This window comes from Hevea brasiliensis, unplaced genomic scaffold (assembly GCF_030052815.1).
Source record: "Hevea brasiliensis isolate MT/VB/25A 57/8 unplaced genomic scaffold, ASM3005281v1 Scaf16, whole genome shotgun sequence".
Classification (NCBI taxonomy): Eukaryota; Viridiplantae; Streptophyta; class Magnoliopsida; order Malpighiales; family Euphorbiaceae; genus Hevea; species Hevea brasiliensis.
This window is the reverse complement of record NW_026614652.1, coordinates 417,493-441,883: the sequence shown is the minus strand read 5'-3', so window position 1 is coordinate 441,883 and position 24,391 is coordinate 417,493. Positions and strand designations below refer to the sequence as shown.

At 34.1% G+C, this 24,391-nt stretch overlaps 1 protein-coding gene across 4 annotated transcripts; it reads left to right on the top strand.

The window, feature by feature from the left end:
- Positions 1-10,927: 10,927 nt before the first annotated feature.
- On the top strand, positions 10,928-23,859 carry LOC110669894 (uncharacterized). Of its 4 annotated transcripts, none has more exons than XM_058141593.1 (7): positions 10,928-12,003; positions 14,998-17,696; positions 18,542-19,132; positions 20,436-21,002; positions 21,249-21,875; positions 22,240-23,020; positions 23,602-23,859. In XM_058141593.1, the coding sequence occupies exons 2-7, from the start codon at positions 15,036-15,038 to the stop codon at positions 23,763-23,765; spliced, it is 5,391 nt and encodes a 1,796-aa protein (XP_057997576.1). In that variant the 5' UTR covers positions 10,928-12,003; positions 14,998-15,035; the 3' UTR covers positions 23,766-23,859. The 4 variants fall into 4 exon arrangements, 3 of the variants coding, with proteins under 3 accessions (XP_057997576.1, XP_057997577.1, XP_057997575.1); XM_058141594.1 differs by lacking the exon at positions 10,928-12,003 and adding an exon at positions 12,057-12,347; XR_009146565.1 differs by lacking the exon at positions 10,928-12,003 and adding an exon at positions 23,165-23,235 and having other exon boundaries at positions 12,763-17,696; positions 23,602-23,843.
- The last annotated feature ends 532 nt before the right edge of the window (positions 23,860-24,391 follow it).

Below are 24,391 nucleotides of genomic sequence, written 5' to 3'. Positions count from 1 at the left end.
GTTTGAATGAGGATCGGGTAAGAACTCTCCCCCGACCTCTTAAAGTATTTGGTTTAAGGTTTAAATGAAGGATCTCGGATAAGACCTCTCTTCTAATCTCCGCGTTTTTGTTTGAATGAGGATCGGGTAAGAACTCTCCCCCGACCTCTTAAAGTATTTGGTTTAAGGTTTTAATGAAGGATCTCGGATAAGAACTCTCCTCCGATCTCCGTGTTTTTTATTTGAATGAGGATCGGGTAAGAATTCTCCCCCGACCTCTTAAAGTATTTGGTTTAAGGTTTTAATGAAGGATCTCGGATAAGAACTCTCCTCCGATCTCCGTGTTTTTTATTTGAATGAGGATCAGGTAAGAACTCTCCCCCGACCTCTTAAAGTATTCGGTTTAAGACCGAGCCTTTCACCGATCTCGTATATGACTCTCTTGTCCGAACTCTTTGGCTGGCTACATCCAATCTTTTATGGTTTCTAGTCTGGGGTTCTATCTCGATCTCGCTTTATTATGCTATTTCCTAGACTCGCTTAGTAGCTCGATCTCATGACTTTTCTCCTGATTCCCTATTCATTCTCTTATTTTAAGAGACACTATCATGTTAGGATATTGCTACCAACACTTTGCTAAATTACCTAGAAGTTACTTGTAACCGAAACACCCATATTCGAAGGAAATAAAAACTAAGAACAAATAAATAACGTGAACTGGAGAATAGAAAAAGTAAACTCAAGAGAGTAATTATCGGCCTGAAGGATCCGCATGGAAATTTTTAGTATAACTAAACTTAATGAGAATTTTGAGAATAAAAGCAGAGAATGTAAAACGAGAGCATTCGGAAAGGTGACAGTCTAGATACTTACCTGTGTGAGGTCGAGGTTATCAAACTGGCTTTGGAGATCACAAATGTTGTTACGTTGAAGGCTGATGGTTTTGGGACCAATGTTTACTTTGAGATTGCGAGAACCAGATTGAAATGCAGTTAAGTCGAAGCTACGGCTACCTGGTCAGAATGAAGTTAAGCTGAGAGAAGAATGAGTAGATGATGGGGCGATGAAGACAAGGCTGAACAGAAATGGTATGGCAGAGTGATGAACAAACTGAAAATGAAGGATTTCAGGGTTCGAAAACTCTATCAATGGAGACACTCGACAAAACTAGTTTCTGAAGTTTCTCAATTTTTATGCAAGCTTAGAATGGCAAAGCAGCAAGACTGAATTAAATTTCAGAGCCTTTCCACTATAATCACCACCTTTTTTTGTCCGTCCCCTCTACAGTATTGCATACAGGTATTTATAGGGAACGGGTGCTACTAATGAAGGGTCAAGATCTCCCTTTGGGGAGAAGGAAGGTTTGGATTTAAAAGGACATAATCTGACGTCTGAAAATTAAAGGGAATCAAAACGGACGGCTGGGATCCTATCCAGAATATCCGTCCTTTCTCTTCCCAATCCAACGGCTCAGGATCCTACCTTACAAGATGGATCTGAGGGCTGGGAATAAAATGCGTCGAACCTGTCATCTGTTTTTGATCCAAGGGCTCCGAGTTCGTCCTTGCAAGTATAATTAACGGTGGGGATTGTGATGTACAGGACTGTCATAACTGTTTTTGGCGTCTGTCAGCAATGTGGGCAATTATGCAAATGAGGCGTGCGGTGAAGATTTGATCACGCCTGCAACGCTTTAACTACCTCGGCTCTGATTGTGTGGAGAGTTATTGGAAGTTATCTTATCCTCTTCGTGCATTCCGATCTCTTATTTCTTCCGATCTATTATGACCCTTTTCCGATCTCTCATATCGAGCCCTTCTCCCAATCTTTCCCATTCTAGAATCTTCCCCTCTATCCGAGCTGCCTCAGTCAAAGCATTTAATTCTTCGGTTACCGATGCATCCGCTTCGATTTCCGCAAGTAATAAATGCTCAGACCCCCTATATATATGCCTCAGCGGGGAATTTCTCACACATTCCATTTCTCCTCTTCCCATTTTTCACTTCTCCTGTCCAAGTTTCTCCGATAACAATTTCGGCCATGGTGACCGCTTTTGATCTTTTTCCAATTGTTCTCTTTGTTCCTCAACTGAAAGTTTATGATCTCGGTGATCGGAGAATCATGAGAACCACATCTGATGATAGTGAGAGAACCAGACTAATTTACCGATCAAGATCGAAAATGTTGATCGTGCCGATCTCGAATCGGTCTACCGATATAATCGGTGAACTGATTTCGGGTGAGAGGACTGCTAATTTCCCTCTAAATATCGGTGACCGCCTTTTGAAGTTTATTTGGCTCCTCACCACATCGGGCGTCTCAACTGCAGCTCGGTTCTAGTCGATGACATCGACGATGACTCCTCTCATCATCATGAGAGTCATAGTCACTCCATCTGAGCTGCACATCTATCCGATGCCTATGGCTGGCTTTCTAATCAAACACATCTTTTGATTCAGCCATAAGACTAGGCTTTGACATAGGTCTTTGCTAGGTAAGATGTAATGCCGATCTTTAGAGATCGCCCAAATGATGTAATCTGACCTTTTGGAAATGAAATGAAATTTTATTTGATAGTTGTCATTTAATTATTGCATTGGTTATTTTCCGATCTCTGCTGTGCATATCCGATCTGGTTCCTAACTAAATCACCCTTAGCCGATCTGTAACTCTGAACATCCGCCTTAATCCGACGATCTTAGCCAGCCGATCTCCTTTTATTTTATTTATGGTGTTTCTGGAATCTTCCCGCGACGTGTCAGGGAAGCGGGCGGATTCCACTAACTGATGCGTCGCTTGGGACACTGTGAGCATTGAATGCTCAGACTGGTATAAATAGGGGAAGGGTCAGTCAGTTGCTCCCTTATGTCATTTTCAGCACTTTGTGAGCGATTCCAAAATTCTCTCATTTCTTCAAGTTTTTCCGATGCCGATCACATTCCGGTAAGGGTTTTAATCTTTCTCTTAGTTAAACTTCTTTCATTTCTTTGAAAATGAGCAGCGCCGAGGGTCAGAGAGCGGCGAGCCCTCCTTCCATCCATGTCTCATGGTCATCGGATGAAGTCGAGGAGATTAGGTCGAGTGGGCGCCCTGAGCCTCCTACGACCTCTGTTTCAGCCCGTGGTCAAGCGGCATAATCAAGACGAACACATTCCTCTAGAAGAGAAAGTCTTCCCGTGAATGAGTTACCGTTGATCCTCTAAGAAACCGATCTGCAGTCGATCAGTCAAGAGTACAACCTTCGGACCAACTCATACGAGCTTATCAGATGTCATGGCGATCTCCGAGCCGATCACTTCTTTGAAGAAAATGACGCGATCATGATATATGAAGAGCAATTAAAAGCCGGGCTCCAGTTTCCTCTTGACAACTTCTTCAATGACGTTCTGAAGTTCCACCACGTATGTATAGTCCAAGTACATCCGAACTCATGGCGAATTCTGGTGGCTTTCAGAGGCTTATGCCGAGCCAAGAAGCTCGAGCCTACAGCAAAGGTTTTTGCCTAGCTGCATAGACTTACTCGTCGAAAAGACGACGAGTATTGGTTCTTCCATGCCAAACCGCACTGTGGGCTTTTTACCAATCTCCCCTCTTCACTGAAAAATCGAAAGAATCGCTTCTTTATGTTGAGGAGCAAGATTTCGAATGGTTTTGAGGGTTTCCCACGTGGCTGGCAGCATCTAGGCCCATCAATTTCAAAGAAGATCGCCCTGAGCAGGGACGAGGGTGCCATGGTAATGGAATTAAAGGTTCATGTGGCCACTCAAAAGTATTCGTGCCTATACGCTGTTATGGCCAAACTGAGATGGTGGCTGATGCGGATGATCGCGAATGAAAATTATGAAATGCAGCTCTCTGACCTCGGACCCAGGACCGGTATAACCTAAATCTTTAGTCTCCCGGTTTAGGTAATCTCACTAACTATTTTTCTGTGCAAAAATGGCTGGAGGTGAAGGCGCAAAGGAGAGCCGCAAGCGAAAAAGAGAAGTCTCCCGGAAGGTATGAGAAATGAAGATTGCCGCGGCATCACAGACGCTAGGGCGGGATTCGGGAGAAGTGCCGGGAGACTCGTCCCGACCTTCGAGGCAACCGATCTCAGAAGTAGAAGTAGCTCCTTTTCCCCCTCGACAAAAAGAGCCACCACCTCCACCAGTTCCTTCTAGTGCGGAAGGTGGGCCTTCCCAACCTACTGTGAGGACCCTGTCTCGAGGTGCCCAGGTCCTTATTCATTCCTTAGAGAAGAACCGATCAGTTTGGGAGAATCTAGGCTTGGCCAAGGTTCTGGGAGCTTCCATCTACCTCCAGGAGGATCGGAACAGGCTGGTCCCGAGTAGCATTGACGATCTCTTGGCCCAGATGATGAGTTTAAGTGTAGAGAGCCTGGTGAACCAGCATATAATCAGGGAAAAGGCTCGTCTTCTGAGGCAAGAAATTCTAAAAGCGGTCCAGGACGCAGCTTCTGCCCAAGCCTAACTTTCATCTGCCCATGACTACATTGCTGAAATCGAAGGTCGGATGAAATCCTATGAGGATAAGTTGGCCGATCAGGCTTGTGAACTTGGGGAAGCTCGGGTGCTCCGGACTGCTGACGTTGCTCGCCTTACCGAAGAGATCAGAGCGAAAGAAGAAGAGGCTGTGACGAGGGAAGCTGGTGCCTATGTGAATGCCCACAGCGATCTTCTGGCTGAGCTTAAAAGGCGTTACCCCAGGGAAGACTTCTCGTGGATGGTGGATCTAGCTCCTCAAGACGAAGAGGAGAGCGAGGAGGAAACCGAGAGAGAGAGAGACTGAGCGAAATGTCAATGTACCTGGAGAACAGGCTGGGGGTGACCATCCAGCCGAATGACTTGTAACCTTTATTTTGATATGAAATGAAATCCCTTTTGTTCAATTTCTTGATGAGATCGAAAAGTATCCAAATTGTATGAGTGCTTGATTGTTTGAACGTATTAGGACATCAAACTTAACAGCGATTATTAATCTAAGTATAAAAGGTCAGAAGAACATTGTAACCATGAGATCGGCCTAAGCTGAGACCAAACACCGGATAGAACTTTAGATCATTAAAATTGGAAACTTGATTTGAACACTTAAGATCGGAAACACCATTAAGTCGGACTGAAACCTTAACTTTATTAAACGATTTTCCACAATATTTATAAAGGAGAGATCGGAAATAATACTGGATGGCACGGAGACCTAATATTTAGTTTGGTTTCCTTTGACGAGAGATCGGAAATGAGATTGGATGGCATGGGGACCTGATATTGGTGTGATCTCCTTTGTTGAGAGATCGGAAAGCATTTGACTAGATGCGGGATCGGTTTATTTCCTAATCAAGTTACTTATAACTGAAGAATGTCAGTTGGGGGTCGATTTTCAAAGTTCATTGACTTCGGTGATTGGCCAAAATATAGTGTCGATAGTTGACATGTTTGCCAGTAGATACAATAAACTTCTAATTATTGATGCGTGATTTTGTGTAAATTTTAGAGCTGATGCATTAGGTTTTTGCCACATTATTATTATTTATTGTTCTTAGATTTAAGGGTGAGGCACTAATGTAGCACAAGTTTTAAGTGTGCCCATACCTATGGTTTTTGGAAGCTAGTCTCCCATTGATGGCGATGTATTCAATTGTTACATGGTGAATCTTTCTTCTGCATGATTTTCTTTATCATCACCATGAATATGATTTGAAAAACAGAAGAATTCAAATCCTTTTTCTTTTTCGTGTTTGCAGGATGGTGCCATTTTGGCTTGGAAAGAGAGTACTGAGAACCCAAAGCCTTTTGAACTGGTCTCATCTTTGAAAGGTCACACCACTGCTGTTATATGCTTAACTATTGGAAAAAATAGGCTATGCTCTGGTTCTATGGACAATACTATAAGGGTAATGCTTGTAACCTTACTATTTTATTCTTTGTGTTGTGATTTTGTATACAAGATAGCTCCGATATTGTCATACACTTTGCTAAACATGTGACTCAACACTCTCAATCAATCGGATTAGTGCAATACATTGTAATACTTTTGAAGCCCACATGCATATCATTTGTATTATATCTGAAGAGTATATTTTTATATCAATAGTGCATCTGAGTTATATGTGGAAGAAATTTTATTTCTTGTAAGATTAATTCTTCATGTTTTCTTCTATATTTGACTTTTAAATTTTATTTTTATATCAATAGTGCATCCGAGTTGAATTTTTCTTTTTTCTTTTTTTCATATTTTTCCTTGCATCGCTTTGTGTGCATGAGAAGGATATATTTGTTTATTTGATTCCAGTCTCACTGTTCAAATTTTGATTTTGTTTTTTCTCTTTCAGGTGTGGGACTTAAACACTTTACAGTGTATTCATACACTAAGTGGTCATAACGATGCTGTGACATCTCTTATTTGCTGGGATCAACCTCTACTAACTTGTTCATTACAAGACAATAAAAGCGTGAGCAGCTGCTGAAGTGGGCAACTTGGAGGTGATCTATACACATAATGAGTAACATACAAGTTATTTATCTCCAACCTCCAAGTGTACATTCTTAAGCATTTTTAAGTAGACTTTTTTTTTTCCCCTTAGATCTCGGGATTGGATTTTTTTGAACATTAGTTGTTGTGGCATGATTGATAAAGTTTATTTGATACCTTATGGATGGTCCTATGGAATGTAGTCCCAAATTTTTATTTCTGCTCTCTTGATGGATGTAATTTTTGTGTTCTATTCTTTATTTTTTTAAAAAATTGTACCAATTTTAAATATTTGAGTCAAATCAATCTTCATCTCTAAGCTAAAAAGATTTTATTTGTTAATTGGTTTGGCTCTAATATATGAAGTGGAAGCATTTGTTAAAATGTAGTTGTCATTTGTTTATGGATCTTTGTTATTTGATTTCTCACACCCCATTTCATTGTTATTTTATTTATTATTTAATTAAAATTGTCAAAATAAGGGTGGAATGAAATAATTTTCATTATAAAATTAATGTTTCTTTGTAATAGGGTGCTATTGCTCTTTGTGGGATGCATAATGCAAAAACAAATCCAATTTTGTTTTGCTCTTGCAATGACAATACTATTTACATGTACGACCTATCATCGTAAGTGCATACTAAATGATTTACAGCAATCAACTTGTGGCGAACTTATCTTTTCAATTTTGGCACTGTCTTACAAAAATAATCCTTTTTCATTATTTAGATTCAAAGAGAGGGGCAGGATTTTTTTAAAAAGCAAAGTGAGAATAATTCAAACGGGTCTTGGAAGTCTTTTTCTCACAGGTGATGCAAGAGGAATGCTAGCTGTTTGGAAGTTGGCAGAATCACGTGGAAGACTTATGGAAGTAGCATAATATGCCTGTATATCTTGCAAAATTTCGTCATCCTATTATAGTTCTGTTGATTTTTTTTTTTTTTAGAAATTGTAAAACTACGTGAACCTGATCCTCTATTTTATAATGGAGATATATAGACAGCTTTCGAGCGCAGTCCAAATTATAAATAAATCTATTTTATTTGTTTTAAATGTTTTTGGTTTCTTTTTCAATTCACATTTACATTTCATTTGGCTTTTGGATTTTTGTCTTTTGAGTGATGTTGTGTACTAATGAATTGATTTTATCATATGTATGAAATTATCTTAAGATCCCATATTCTTAATTGTTATCATAAGTAAGAATTCATCTTAGAACCCCATATTCTTAATTCTATTATTTATCCTCTCATTTTTAATGAAGCGGACTTTGTTTTCAATTTTTTTCTTGTTGTATATTCTCAATATCTTTTTTTCATTATGATTGAAAAGGATCTTACATTTTCAATACAGGATTATTTTGTATGTTAAATTGTGCAGTATATCCTTAGTTACATTCAGATGTATGGTTTTTTATTGTTTGGTAATTAGATTGATTCTATTCCATCAAAATATTATCACAGTACTCCTTTTTGTTATTGCTCTTTTCTTATACAGAAATATCATTTTACTCTTCTCAATTTAGTCGGGAAAACGACACTTAAAATATCACTGCAACAGAGAAATTGATCTCAAAAAGTCGAATTTGATATATTTATTTTTGGTTAATAGCATTAATTTTTTTTTGAATTAACTTGATTGATCTAATCTTTAAAGATATCCGATAATAGTTATTAATTAAAATTTATGGCCAAATTATGACCATAAGATTTTTGAGGTCGTAAGTTTTATTTTCACTAATATTAAATTTGTTACATTATTTTTTCTAATAAATTTGTATTATTTATTCATTAAGAATGATTTGGTTTATGAAAAAAAGTTTAGAAAAAAATTACATCGAAAAAATCACAATAATTTTAAACACTCAACAGTGCACTTTAGCATAGTTCTAATCATCATGCGCCATCCTTACATGATTGGTTTGTCGTTCTATGTCAAATGCTGCCATAGAATTCCAAATGTACTATACAGTATCTTCGTCATCCCAACAGAGTTGGGCGAAAATCTATAACCGCTGCCTTGCCTCTATGCTCTGTTTCTACCTTCAAAATCGAGAGAAAGAGGATCGGCACGAAGAAGAAAATTTGTTAACAAAAGATGGCAACAGATGATTAGGAGATTTCTAACGCCTAATAAAAAATTAAAATAAAGGTTAAAAATATTTAAAACTGTGGGATTTCAAATTTCAATAATAATTAGTGTCAAATGAATTAAAAAATTAAAATAAAAAATAAAATTAAAACAAACATATAATAGAAACAAAATAATACTAATAAAAATTACTATTGTAAAAAGTCAATAATAGTATTGGGCTTTGAGACAGAAAAATAGTGTGGTACTGCTATAGGAACAATGGCTCTTTTGGTTTTAATGTTATAGTATAAATTTAAAAAAAAATATTTAAAAATATTTTAATAAAAATAATAACAATTAGTATAAATTTAATAAAAAATTAAAAATGAAAATTAAAAGAAAGAAAAAAATTAAGAAAAAAACAAAAAAGCTAGGCTTACTATTTAATAATAATAATAATTAGCATAAATATAATAATTAAATAGTTAAATAAGTTAAACAAAAAATTAAATTAGTATAAAAAATAAGATAAGAATAATTTAAATGGTTATATAAATTATAGTTGAATGATTGAAGATTTAAAATAAATTGAAATTAAAAATATTTTAAAAAATTAAAAAGCAATTGATATTTTTATAATAAAAGAATAAATGATTTTTTTTTAAAAAAAATTATAAAAAAACTAAAGAAAAACTTGCAAGAAAAAAATAAGAAGTCAGAAAAAATGTCAAGGTATCTATTATTGAAAAAATAAGCCTAAGTATGTTTGTAGAGAAAAAATAATAATAAAAGAAAGAAGTAAAGAAATAAAAAAGAAAAAAAAAAGCAAGGAAGGAAAAGGGAAAAACAGAAACCAAATACTAAGCCCAAATAGCCAATGAACTCTGAAGTAAATAAGTAGAAAGAGTAAAAGGGACCTTTCATTATTCTTAAGAAGAGTAAAAAGTTGTCATCTTTTAGTATATAGTAGTAATTTGGTAGTTATGACCTTGCTTTCACAATCTCAAATTCAAAGGATTTGAAGGCTCTCCATATTTAGTATCTTGGCCTTCATTTACCTAATTGTTCTTTGCAATTTGGGTTTAGGAAGGATCCAAAGGCTCTCAATGCAAGTGATTAATTAGTTAACCTCGAAAATCACCTTTTAGTTATTGAACTTGACATTATTCAATATTTCGAGTTTAAAGACATCAATAACAACCATATTGGAATTGACCGCAATAGCTTGAAGTCTAATGCGTACGCTTCGATGTAAGAGTGACTTGGTTTGGTTCGAAACTAGAATCGAACTGGAATTAGATTGGTCAAACCGGACTGAAAGCGGTCAAAATCACTTTTTAGCTGTTGAATTCGACATTATTCAAGATTTCGAGTTCAAAGACATCAACAACAACCATGTTGTTTTTGACCACAATAGCTTGGCGTCTAATGCATAAACTCCTCTGTGAGAGTGGCTCAGTTTAGAACTAGAACCGAACTAGAATCAGAACTAGACTGATCAAACCCAGACCGAAAGCGGTTAAATTAAAAAATATCATCAAATCGAATCGAAATCGTGTCCCATTGTTTGATTCAAGTTCAAGAAATTATGGAATCGTGAATTTTCATTCTGAACTAAATCGAATTTGCAATTCAATTTGAAGAAACCATGCTTGCCAATAGCTAGGCCTAATGCCCAACCAAGAAGCTAGGCACAAGGCCTAGTTGCCAAGCAAGCCCTAGGTCTCTTGCAACAAATGACATTCGTTGGGTCATTTAAAGTTTTTTAAAAAAGAAATTATTGTCATTTTCTTACCGTTACTATAATACATTTTAAAAAAATTATTGTAAAATTACTTTTTGTCCCTAATAACAGCCAAAAAAACAACTTTTAGGCATAATTTTGGACTTAAATTTACAATAACTCTATAATATTCCGATTCATCCTTTTTTCATTCGTACAAATCTCAAATTCTCTACATAATTATTTTCAAAATTCTCTTTAATTCCCCGGTAAATTACTGTAACTTTATAAAATACTCCAACCCACCATTTTTTTAAACTAAAATTAATTTTATTTTTTTTCATTTCTATAACTTTTTCTTTAATTAAGTCTTACACATTTTTTATTAATTTTTTTTCAAAACACAAACAATTTCATTTGCTTCTTTTCTTATTTTATTTTATTTGAAAGATTTTTTATATTAATTTCTTTTTTATTCAAATCGCTCTAAAGTACCCTAAATTGCCCTCTAAACCACTCCAAAATATCAAACCATTTTAACCAAGGCTTAAAGTGAAATCGGCAGCTCTCGAACCATCTCCCAATGATTTCTTTGAACTTGAATCGACGGTTCTTGAGCTGTAGTTACCCCTATTCCTACATCTAAATCCCTTTAGTCATATAATCATAAATGACAAGAAAAACATATCTTCGCCGACACAAACCAGCAATTGAACCAGATTTTCAGTGATGAAAGTTTTCCAATGCTTATGATTTCTAATACGTATTCGCGCAGGCCTTGTTTAGATTCATTTGAAATTTGCTTGACTAATGAAACCATTGGTTGCTGCTTGAGTTCTTGATAACAGTATCGATAAGGACCAGTATCCAACTCCCAATCTTCTATTGTATCAATGTTCTTAATTTTTCTAATCGCATGGAAGATAGCAAAGGATATTGTGATAATTGCAAGAAAATTTGATGAAATTGCGAACCTCATTGTTAACTCATATGCTTCCTTTTTTGATCATCCAGAAGCGAAGGCAGAGAAGAAAGATTCAAAGCTCCAGCTTGCCCATTCATCTTAAAGCTCCAGTCCAATATATTAGTGAGATATCTATAGGAAATGACATGATTGGCAATTTGGGTTTCTTGAAAGTGGGCAAAATAGTCGTATCGAGAAGATTTTATGCAGAACCATAATCAGTCCAAACCCAGATTGCATATTTACTCTTGAGATTTTAGATCTTGTCTTGAACAATCGTCTATTTAACATAGCCAAATTTAGATGTTAATTTCTAATTTGTTTTTAACAAAATTTTGATTCGTAAATTCAAAATTTATTTAATAAATTGATTTTTTTTATTAAAATTAGACTAAGTTTGTTAATTAATGTAAAATAATAATAATAATGTCTCCCTGATGATATATATATTAATTTGTTTTTCCTTTCATTTTTATTCCTCTGCATAAGATAGAAATCCATCTGGTGGAGACTCCATTGCTGAGATTTTGAGGTCTGTTCAAACCCATTTCAATCTACCAAGATTCAGCTTTCAGGACGCGCCCTCCTTTCTTAAAGTTATGTGGCTACGTGGCCGTATAGAGCAACACATTCATAGAGCGGAGCTTCTCTGCTTCTGAGGCTAATAAAATCCCTTGAATCACAGAGCCCAGCAGTGGAACCAACACAAACCGGTCCTCTGGATAAATATGCTGCAATGGCACTATTCCAAGAAACTTTATTGCCACAAAGAAGCTTCTGCCACCGTCGCTCTGTAACTTAGCACCTTTCTGCTCTTCTCAATTTTAGTTTTGGAAGTGTTATTGTTATTTATTTATTTATTTATTTATTTTGGGTTTAATGTCATACACTTGGTATGCCATTCTAGAAGTTTGATTCCAAAATCCAAATTTTCTATCCATAGACCACCCAATTTTTTTTTTCTTGGAGTTAATTCCAAACTCTACAGACAAATTATTTTCTTTGACACAAACGGAGCCTTAATTGTAATTTATTCTATATTTAAATTAAATCATTCTATATGTTATTTATTTCAATTTGCAAGTATGGACAAAGACCCTGCATTGAAATGAACGATCTTTTTGACACATCTCTTAGGTATTGTCTATTTGTCTGTCTTTAATTCTTGCCTTTTTGTGTATGGTTGATTTTGCTGCACTCAATGATCCTCTCATTGTGCTAATCAAGCAGACACACGCTTGTTTGATAAATCCATTATAAGTTTTGATTTTCTTGCTTTGATTAAACCCTTTCCAATCCTTCTCTCCTAGCCTTGATTAAACAGAGTTTGTTTTCAACTTGCCAAAAAACGCAAAATCAGTGAAGAGAAGGGGACATACTATTGTCTCTTGCCTATTTCTTATGGTAATAAAAGCTTTTGATGCAAAATTTTGGTTGCCTCTCTTCTGATTCAGACCCAAAGAAGACAATTTTGGAGGTTGCAAAGCCTAATTTCGTACTTCAAAGCTCCATTGACGTGCCTTCTAAACTCAATTAGTAAAAGTTTGTAACCCATTTATCTTGTTTAAGCTTATTTGATCTCCCTCTATTAGATATATTTATTTATTTTGGAGAAAGGAGATCACATTTCTTAAAAATCGTATACTGTATTATCTGTTGCTCAAATGTCCTCTTCCTTCGCACCTTTTTGGTCAATTTCATATATTAGTTCCTTTTGATTTTCTTAATTTTGGTTGTTCTACAAATCGTAGTTTGCAGTGTTATTGATTTTCCATGTGTATGCAAAATTTCCCTCCCTTTAATACTGTTGACCTAGTTGCGATAAAACCAGAGAATTCTAATCTGTGAATTTTGCAATCAGTTTTCTATCATCTTGAAATTCTTTCTCTGCTACCGTGATTGGAGTCATTGATGGAGGTGAAAGGTTGAGACATCACTCTGGTTGCCATGACCATGCTAGTGAATTTCATGTTTGTTTTTAAAATTCTTCATTTCTTCTTGTATGAAAATGTGAAAATATATGTACATTACATGAACATATGTGGTTTAACTTCCATTTTACAACCATTGAAATGACCTGTTAAATAGATTTTTATTGATTGTACCAATTTCGAAAATCGCATAGTGTTTGTGAAATATAGCAGCTTAATCACCATCATACCTTTGTTTGTGTGGGTAGCCTACCAGATTTTTGTTCATGATCTATTAGGATTGAAAATTTATATAGTTTGGGTCTGTCTTTATCTCTCTTTCACTGACGTCACTAATACACACATTATAATGATGGTTATACTTAAAGATGATAATATTTTTTCTATTATGGTAATGCAGCATAATTTTTCTTTAATAAAGTGTTGGAAATTTAAATTTACAGCATTTTGCAATTTTTCATGTAATATTGGTTTGGATTGATGGACTTTTCTACATTATTTTATGACCGGCAGGCTTTGTGATCTTTCATGAAGAAGAGGATTGGTGTATTAGGTTATGGCTGCTTAGTAATTATGGTTATCACCTTGCGTTTTTTTAAACTGATTGTTTTAGTTTGAGAGGGAGTCCTTGTTAAAGCATCTTCAGGCTAGATTTGGCTCTTTGAAGCCTTTTTTTTTATCCTTTCATTCTTGTCATCAATAATCTAGGTATTAGGCAGTCAGAGACCTTATCAAGGGGCCAGTCACATTTGTGTTTTGGACTTATTTATTAGTGCATGAATAATGTGGCTCTTTTGTGAAATTGCAGTGCATGTATGATTATAATAGAGTTAATGGTAGGTTCAAGTCAATGAAAGGAGTTTTTTTTACTTTATTTTTTTAAATCAGTTCTTTGTGCTTATATATTAATTTGAGGGACTTGAAACATTTGTTAAATTTCTCTTTGTTTAATTTTGTTTTTCTTAATTTTTGTCTTTTTGTATTTAACTTTCTGCAATAGATTTTAGTTATCCTTTTTGCTATATAAATGTTTGTTTCATTCATAATTAATTTATGTGTGGATAGTAAATAACTCAAATGAGGATCATTTTGGGTTTTTCCCATGGGTCAAGTTTAAAGTTATGAATACCCTAACTTGGACCCAAACTGGACTTGGAGAATTATCCATCCTTGGGAGCTGTGGACTTATGTACTGTGGACTTGTAATTTGTTGATGAAGGATGTAGACTTTAACTTGTAGGCTTAGATGAGCATTTTTAAAATTTGTTGTTGCATGTTGAGATTGAGTTCCTTTTTGTTAAGGAATTGTAATATATATCGTTGTTCTTGTTTTTAACAGGGGAACAGTCCTGTTTTAGGGTAGACGTTGCCAAAATTTTGACAGAATTTTAAAGGCTTCTAGATAACATGTTAAGAGCTACAAGAGCCTAATCCTCCATTTTGAAATGGAGGTATGCAGACAGCCTTTGGGTGTGGTCCAAATTAGGAAAATTTTATTTTCATTGTTTTCAATTTTTTTTTCTGCTTCTCTAAATGTTTGGATTTGAAATAAGATTTGTGAATTTAGCATATTCTCTCTCTCTCTCTCTCTCTTTTTATATACGTATTTAAAATAGAGGTAAGGTATTGCAATATAAATTTAATAGTTTTTCTGTGTTAGTTATGTAACTTAGCAGAGGAAGATCAAGTGTGACATTCAATGTCTTATTTTTATCCCTTGGTTTACTGTTCTCACTGCACTTGTTTGATAAAGCCATTTTCTGTTATATTTGCAAGTTTGATTTACTCGCTTTTCTGCAGATGCTAATTATGTTTTTCTCTTGTTTTACTGTTCTCGATGTGCATAAATGTTTCAGATCAAGGTGTATTCTAGATATAGAGAAAGGGTGACAGAATGGAGTATGTTATTACAATTGGTGAAATTGCAAAAACCTTGTTGTCTTCTATTGCTCGACTGATTGGCCACCTAATTTCCTATAATACAAACATAAAAAATCTGGAAAAGGAGCTTCAGAAACTGGTTGATAAGAAGGCAACTGAGGTGGACCCACGTGTGGATGAGGCCGAAAGGAACTTGGAAATTATTGCTGAGTCTGTAATTCGGTGGCAAAAGGAGGTGGATGACATCAATCAAAAGGGCAAAGAATTTCTTGAAAATGATATTGAAGTGATCAACAAGCGTTTGAATGGGCTGTGTCCAGATCCAAAGTCGCTTTATTCGTTGAGTAGGAAAGCTAAGGAGATGACAAAAGAGGTTCTTGGTCTGCTCCAAGAAGCTGCAAAATTCGATGAAATAAGCCATCCTGGTCCTCCACCAAAGATAGGATCAACCTTCATAACTGAAGGTATTAGGGATTTTGAATCAAGGGAATCAATAAAGAATGAAGTCTGGGAGGCCTTGAAGGATGACAAGCTTAGCATGATCAGTATATGTGGAATTGGTGGTGTGGGTAAAACCACAATGGTAAAACAGCTTGCGCAAGAAGTTGAAAGACAGAAATTGTTTGATGAGGTTGCGATGGCAGTAGTGTCCCAAACTCCTAATATCAAAAAGATACAAGGTGACATTGCATCTTGCCTGAGTTTGAAATTGGACGATGAGAGTGAGTTAACAAGAGCAGGCAAGCTTCGTCAGAGGCTTATAAACTGTGGTAAGACGATCCTCTTAATATTGGATGATGTTTGGAGCGAGTTGGATTTTGAAAAAATAGGACTTCCTTCAATGGGAGAGAGGAAGGGACACACAATTATGTTGACTTCACGTAACAAAGATGTATGTAATAAAATGGGAAGTGAAAAGAATTTCCCTGTGGATGTTTTAACAAATGAAGAAGCTTGGGATCTTTTTGGAGAGATGGCAGGCATTTCCATTGACCATCATTTGCATCATACAGCAACTGAGATTGCAAATGAATGTGGAGGCTTACCTATTGCCATTGTAAACATTGCAAAGGCATTAAAAAACAAAAGGAGAAACATTTGGGATGATGCGCTTGGACAGCTAAAGAATTCTAACCTACAAGACATATCAGGAGATGTGTTTTCCAAAATTGAATTAAGTTACAAGTTCTTGGAACATGAAGAGGCCAAGTTGTGTTTTTTGCTTTGTAGCCTGTTCCCTGAAGATTTCAATATTCGGGTTGAAGATTTGGTTAGATATGGAATGGGCCTGCGGTTGTTTAAGAATGTTGATAATGTGCATCAAGCAAGAGATAGGGTCTACGCGCTTATTGACGTACTTAAAGGATCATTTTTATTGCTTGAAGGTGATAACAAATGGTATGACTCTGTCAAAATGCATGATCTTGTCCGTGATGTAGCCATTTCAATTGGCTCTAGTGATAAGCACTGGTACACGATACAAAGTGATGCTAGAATGAAGGAGTGGCGAGAGAAAGCTGGGTACAAAAATTGCACTGCAATTTCACTTGTGTGTGAAAAAATCAATGGGCACCCTAATGATTTGGAGTGTCCGAAGCTTGAACTCTTACAGCTTTCATATGATTGTCAATCACAAAGCCTTCCAAACAATGTTTTTGAAGGGATGAAAGAACTCAAAGTTCTAGCTTTGGCTTTGGGTATCCCATCAATGCCACAATCACTTGATGTCCTCAAGAATCTTCGAACCTTACGTCTTGTGAAGTTTAAGTCAGGACAGTTACATACCATTGGGGCTCTAGTGAAACTAGAAATACTCGAAATTGATACTGGTTATTTATGGGAGTTGCCTGAAGAAATTGGACTACTAAAAAATCTAAGGTTGCTGGACTTGAGGAGGGTCATTAACCTTCGATACATTCCGCCAGGTGTATTATTAGGGCTGTCCAAACTAGAAGAGTTGTATGTGACAGACAAGTTCATGATGAAGTGGGAATCCAAGGATGTAGACAAAATCAATGCAAGCCTCAGTGAGCTAGAGACCCATCATATAACTGCATTGGAAATTACTGTGCCAAAAGCCTCCATTTTGCCTAAAGATTCAGTCTTTAGAAACTTAATAAGATTTAAAATTTTTATAGGTCACAAGTATGCATATGGATCATTAGTTGACAGAGACGCAGTGAATGTGTTGCATCTTGAAGGAGAAGCTAATGATATTAAAGAAAATGGGATCTTTGCTTTGTTGATGTGGAAAACTGAAGTCTTGAATTTGGTAGAAGTGCAAAATTTGAAGAAAGTTCTCTACGAGCTAGAAGATTATGGTTTTCCAGATTTGAAGAGATCATCAGTTGATGAATGTGTTGAACAAGAATTCTTAGTTGATGCATTAGAGAGGGTTCCACGATCACAAGAAATACGGCTTTCATACTTCAGGAACTTGAGAGAAGTAAAAATTCGTTCATGTGGTAAGTTGAAGTACTTCATTCCACTATCCATGGCTAGAGGATTGAGACAACTTCATAGCATATTTATAGCGGGGTGCGAAGAGATGGAGGGAATTTTCAACAAAAACGAAGTGGATGATGAGATTGAGTTTCCTGAACTTAAGGATTTGAGGCTGGATCACCTTCCAAAATTCCATGGTTTCATCATCAACAAATCATTGACCTGCAAGGTAAGCTTTTATCTTTTCAAAAATCTTGGTTGCAAGAAGCTAGATTAACAAAGTCAATTGATGCAGTATAGAGTTTTATTGAGGAATTTTAATTATTACATAATTAGGAAATCTAAAGATTTTTTATTGTCTAGGAATTTTATTATTATTAGGTCTATTATTTTCTATTTTATCTTGTTTAGTATTCTTAATTAGTTTTTGTTAGGGTTTCTATTCCTAAATTGATTAGGGTTGTAAGCTCTATAAATAGAGCTCATTTTCTATTATTCAGGAGATTGACTGTGATTATTATTGGGATTAATAAAATTATTGAGAGTTAGTTAATAAAATTATTGAGAATTAGTTCTCTTTTCCAAGGATTGGTCCTTGTTTGTTCTTTGTTCTACATCATCAATATTAATTGATCATTAAATTATGCAAAAACATATATTTAATGTATGACTTTCAATAGTGTGCTGAAATTTATTTATACATCTTTAGTTCACTAATTTAATTACCCTCACATTATACGATTAAATAAACAAGTTTACTTTAAATGGGGGTGGGACTAATTAATTTCATGAGAAAGAGATATTTTAATTTAAGGCCATTTTTATTAATATAACTTGTTAAAATTTAAATATGGATTGCATCTATAAAAGGATGGAATGGAAATAGAATCATTCTAAATAGGGTGTGTTAATGAGCTATTATAGCTTTTTTGATTAAGTGAATTAAATTTTTATAAAATCATATCTTGTTTAATTTAAAAGAATTGAATTCTAATATTCCACACATGAGAAGTTGCCAAATAAAATGATGCATGACTAACATCCATTATATGAACAACATATTTTGCTAAACAGGATATGGAACAGCCAAGTGCATCTCAAATGAACAATGGGACAGAAACTGAGCTTCCCCAATATCAAGCAAGGATTGGACTAGTGGAAATGTTTTCTACATTGTTTTCATCACTTTGTCCACGACTGCCAAATTTGCAGGAGCTAAACTTGGATAGTTGCAGTTTTCTAAAAGTGGTTTTTCCTCCCGCTATAGCCCAACAACTGGTGCAACTTAAAAAGCTGATTATCCATGGATGTTCTGAGATGGAATTTATTGTTGCAGAAGAACAAGAAGAAGAAAAAAACAAGAGAATAAGCAAAATAGTGTTTCCTAAACTAATTTTGCTTGATCTTTGGAAGCTACCAAAGCTAGTGGCTGTTTGTCCTGATAGTCATATTTCTTTTGACTGGCTCTCATTAGAACAATTGAATTTACTTAGTTGTCCCGAAATGAAGACACTTTGTGCTGCAATTCCAGGCTCAACATCACTGAATAAAAGTTTTGATCAAATTGACCTTATTGGTGGCAAGAAAATCATGTGTCCAAGAAGCTCAATTACTCAAGGGTTGGTAAGAAGAGGTAGGGAGCGAAAAAATGTCTCCAGCAAAAAGGTATGTGCTTATTTTTAATCTTCGAGGTTTAAAAATTAACACACACACATATATTCTATTTGGAATAATTTTTTATTAATAATTCAATTGTGGATAATAATTTTAAAGTTCCATATGAAATTCTGACACAAAATAACTAATTTTTAATGTTTTAAACTTAGAAATTGCACCAAACTATCATAATATTTTTAGCTTATGGTCATATCATATATTGCTCATTGACCATTATTTTACATGCATTTTTCACATGATTTTCAGTGATTTTAAATTATAATTTTTTTAAAAGTTCAATTATAAATTATAAAGTCATGTTGAAGCACTGAATTTTTCAACTTATATTGTTTTATGAATAAATTTTAAATGATATTTATTGTAAATGCAAAACATACTTAATAAGAAGTTTTTATCCTATATTTTGAATTAAGTGAATTTTATTTTATTAATAATTATCCTTGAATAAGTCTAATGATAAAATGTACAAAATTCCACAAATCAATAAAAGTAAATCAATCCTTAAAAAAAAGGGAACAATTAATATTAATCCTATAGGATTTGGTTTTGTTAAAATCCTCCCTGTAGGAAAAAGAAAATGATAAAGACAAAAATGGAAAAGCAAGCAACTTTCACAGTTTAAAGAACTGTGGAAATGAACAGTAAGCATAAGCTTCAATTTTAATGTTATTGTATAGATGATTTAGAAGCATATACAGAAAAAATTAATTAATATTAAGATGCATATGTGTGTGTGTGTGTGCGCATGATATTTACATTCTATTTGGAATCATATTTTATTAGAATTTAAATAAATTTGAGTCGTGAATTCAATTAAAATAATTTTATAATAATTTTTCTGTTTATCATAAATTATAAAGTAGTAAAATCCATTTCAATATCATTTTTTAGAACAATTAAAAATAGTTGAACACATTTATGTTTTTAATTTGTCCTTATTTATAAATTTGTATATCTTGAGTTTAATTTTAATAGCGGTCAACCTTAAAATTTATAAATTTCGTACTAATTTATATCACTTTTAACACAATTTTTATTTCTTTAAAAGTAATTTCTTTTTAATTTGAAAAATTGAAATAATAACACTACCAGATAAATTATATTTAGATGAATACTCTTATTTTTTTCATATACTCTCCAAGCACCTTTTATCAATACTGTAAGTTCTCATTGATTTCTTATTGTTGTATTGAGATTGCTGAATGCTAACCCTTGCATTATTAGTAGCAATTAATGAATTATTCCTCGATGAGTTAGATCCATTATTATTAATAAAGGTGTTTATTGACAGGATATCAAACAGCCGAGTACATTCCAAATGAACAATGGACAATTTCAATCAAGTATTGAACCAGCGGAAATAATTTCCATATTACTTCCATCAAATTGGCTACTATTACCAAATTTGCAAAACCTTCATTTGGGTGCATGTAATTCGCTAAAAGTGATTTTTCCTCCCTCTGTGGCCCAACAATTGGTGCAGCTTCAATATTTAAATATCCGTGGATGTTCTGGGATGGAATACATTGTTGCAGAAAGACAAGAACAAGAAAAAAACAAGGGAACAAACGAAGTAGTGTTTCCTAACCTGTCTTTACTTGAACTTGTTACACTACCAAAACTGGTGGCTTTTTGCCTTGACAGTCATGTTTCTTTTGATTTTCCCCTGTTAAAACGATTGAACTTGTATGGTTGTCCCAATATGAAGACATTTTGTTTTGCTACTTCAAGCTCATGGGCATTTAGTAGAAGTGTTGATCATACTAATAATGGATTTGATGGCAAGCATGCACATAACTCAATAGTTCGAGGTTTGCTAAAAGGAGGAAGAGAGCAAAAATATGTTTCCAGCAAAGAGGTATATATGTGCTTCATTTTTGAATTTCTAATAATGTAGAATTTAGAAATATACATGGGAAAAGTACTTTGTGTTACTATTAGGATCTATTCAAATAAACGAGTATCTGAAGTAAATGGATACTTGAATTTAATATTATTTTTAATTTATTTTATAAATTTTCAGTTACAATAAAATTCATATTCATTTTAAATACATACTTATGTAAATGGATTTATCTATTAATATAATATGTTGATTTGGAAGGTCTCACTAGTCAAGAACGAGGAGGATCCATCTGTTAGCCACATTGATGAGAAGACAGAGACATGTTATGCATTTCCATCCAAATTGATTGAAGGGTTTCAAAATTTGGAAAACCTTAAAATGGAGAAATCTGATACATTGGAAGTGATATTTTCATTTGACGGGTTGATTCTTCAGGAGTACCATGCTACTATTGGAATCCTCAATTCTTTAAAGGAGTTGCATTTAAGTAGTTTATCTAAGTTAATGCATATATGGTTCAAGATTCCGCCAGAAATATCAGCCTTCCAAAACCTGCAACTGTTGAGGGTAAATTCTTGTGAAAATTTAACGTATCTTTTCTCTCCTCACTCTGCCAAACTTCTAGTAAAGCTCCAACAAATAGAGGTTACTAGCTGCAAGAGGATGATGGAAATTATTGCGAAAGAGGATGAAGAAGAACAAGAAGCAAGCATGAACAAGATCGTGTTCCCTCAGCTAAAATCTCTGATATTTGCGAATTTACCCAACCTCAAGAGTTTTTACAGTGGGACTTATGCTCTTGAATTACCAAAGCTAGAGAAACTAAAAATAAGTGATGAGAACTATCCATTAATGGGAGACCTTAATGCAACTGAAAAAGAAGTGGTATGTTTTCTTTTCTAATAACTTTATTCTGCAATTATGATTCTACTCTCCCTAAGGTTGTGAACTCTCCTTTTCTTTTTGACTGACTCTCTTTTCTTAGACTAACACAAATTAGAATTGATTGGTGGAAAATTACTCTGGCTTTAGTTTCCTATATTTAGGATTTTAGAATATAGTTCTAGTAGGTAACATCTTAAGGTAATTGAGTCTCCGCACCACTTATCATTAGGCCAAAGACCTCTTCAATAATTAGTAATTTTGCATAATCAAGTTAATTAATACTTAACATTTCGCATTCCCAAATTATAATGGATGTTTGTGTTTAATTGTTGACTTTGTGGTCATGATATTATGAGCATTGCAGATGTTGACAAGATTACTGATCCATTGCAAGAAAATTTTGAGAAGGATAGAGAATGGTCAACAATCAGAAGGCGATTTAAGCAATGTACGTGTTCTGGAAGTTGAAAACTGTGAAAATTTGGTGAATCTCATTCCGTTCAATTTGATAGAGTGCCTTCAAAAGTTGGAAAAGCTTATTGTGCGTAGGTGTGGTTCATTGATGGAGATGTTTGAGTGCCAAGGAACGAATACTGATGTAGGATATTTTGTAACATTCTCTCATCTTGAAGAAGTCCAACTGTCAGATCTACCAAAACTGATGAACATATTCACCAAAATTCCAGAAAATGTCATTGGCTTTCGGAAGCTGAGAAAGCTACAAGTTCATATATGTGCCAGTTTGAGAAACATATTCTCAGTTTTTGTGGCTAAGGGTCTTGTACAACTCCAGGAACTAGATATAGAGAGTTGCTATATGTTGGAGGAAATAATAGTTGCAAAAGAGGATGAACAAGAAGAAGAAGAAGCAAGCAAGGAAAAAATTGTGTTCCCTCAATTAAGGTCTTTGCAACTTCGAAGTTTACCCAATCTCAAGTGTTTCTACAGTGGGATTTATGCTCTTGAATTTCCATTATTAGAAAAATTGAAATTTTGTGCTTGTAATGGGATGAAGACTTTCTCTTATGGATCCTTAAGCATGCCAAAGCTAAAGGAACTTAAAATAAATTATGCTTACCATCAATTAATGGGATCTCCAGACCTTAATGCAACAATGAGTCAATTGTTCAACATGAAGAAAAGAGGTATGATTTTTTTTGCTAATAGCTTTTATTCTCTTGCCCCACCAAGCTTTCTCCTTTATATGCTAAGTCCTAATTTCTTTTAACTTTATACATGCTTTGCTTTTGTTGTATATTGTCCTTTAGAAACTTTAATTTATTGTGCAGGAACTTGATGTTACTATGGATGATAGTGAGGATGAACTTGACCTTATTTTGGGAAGGTGGAATTTTAAAAGGTAACATTTAATTTCGTAACATATAAGTGTTTTTATTTTTTCTTTTTCTGTTTTTCGAAAAATTTATTAGAGTCATAAACTAAATTACCTTAAGTGTTTACATTAAACTAATAAATGTGGAAATCACCTTATTTCAGTATTGTAAACTTTGAAATATTTTGACAAAATGGATATGTTATTTGAATTTTATATTGTAAGTTATTTATCAAATTAATAAATTAAATAATATTTCATGAATTTAGCAAACCAAACAATAAATCACATTCAAATATGATGATCTATGCTAAAATCAAATCTAAATCTTTATCAAATCCTGACATTCAAATTCATACGGTAACATATATATGATATTATGGTTGATTACAGGTGATCAACTATATCTTAAGGAGGATGAATCAGATGTTATTGAGAAAGCAGGAGCTGAAGAACTACTTCAAGTCCTTCAGGATTCCCAGCTTCGGGCGGAAGAGAAAAGTGGTTTTTGCATATGTAATGTTGGGTTATCATCTTTAGATATATATTTTAACTAGACACCCTTTCTTTTAGGTAAACTTATTTTAGAGACTAACTTTATCATATTTATATAGATTATTTGCTCAATGATTTAATTTATCTTTCAAATCATATGGATGCTTTCTGCGCTCAAGGCTCTTTTCTTTTCAAAAACCAAAAAAAAAAAAAAAGGAAAATAGGAACATTGATTCTTGATTCTAAATTCTGAGCAATGTATTGACATTTACTTGTATGAATGCCGAATCTAGAATTCTTTACTTTTTTTTTTAAATGATCCGCTTGCCATGATGCTATTCATTACAAATCACTATATGTTTTTCCATTAAAGTACTAGTATATAAATAAGTTGAGCTATTCACAAACTATTCAAGGTTTGATTCAATAAAAACTTGGTTCAAGTTCAACTCATTTGTAAATGAGCTGAGTTTAAATTTAAATTTTAGGCACATTTAATAGATAAATTGAACTTGAGCTCACCAATACTCGACGCCTTAAAATTCATGAGTATGCTTATTTATGAGCTCATGAGCACACTTGTTAAATAAGCTCGTAAAGTAGCTTAATAAATTGAACCATTTATTAATTCAATATTACATTAAAAATAAATTATTTATGTTAATTATTGTATTATTAATAATAAATT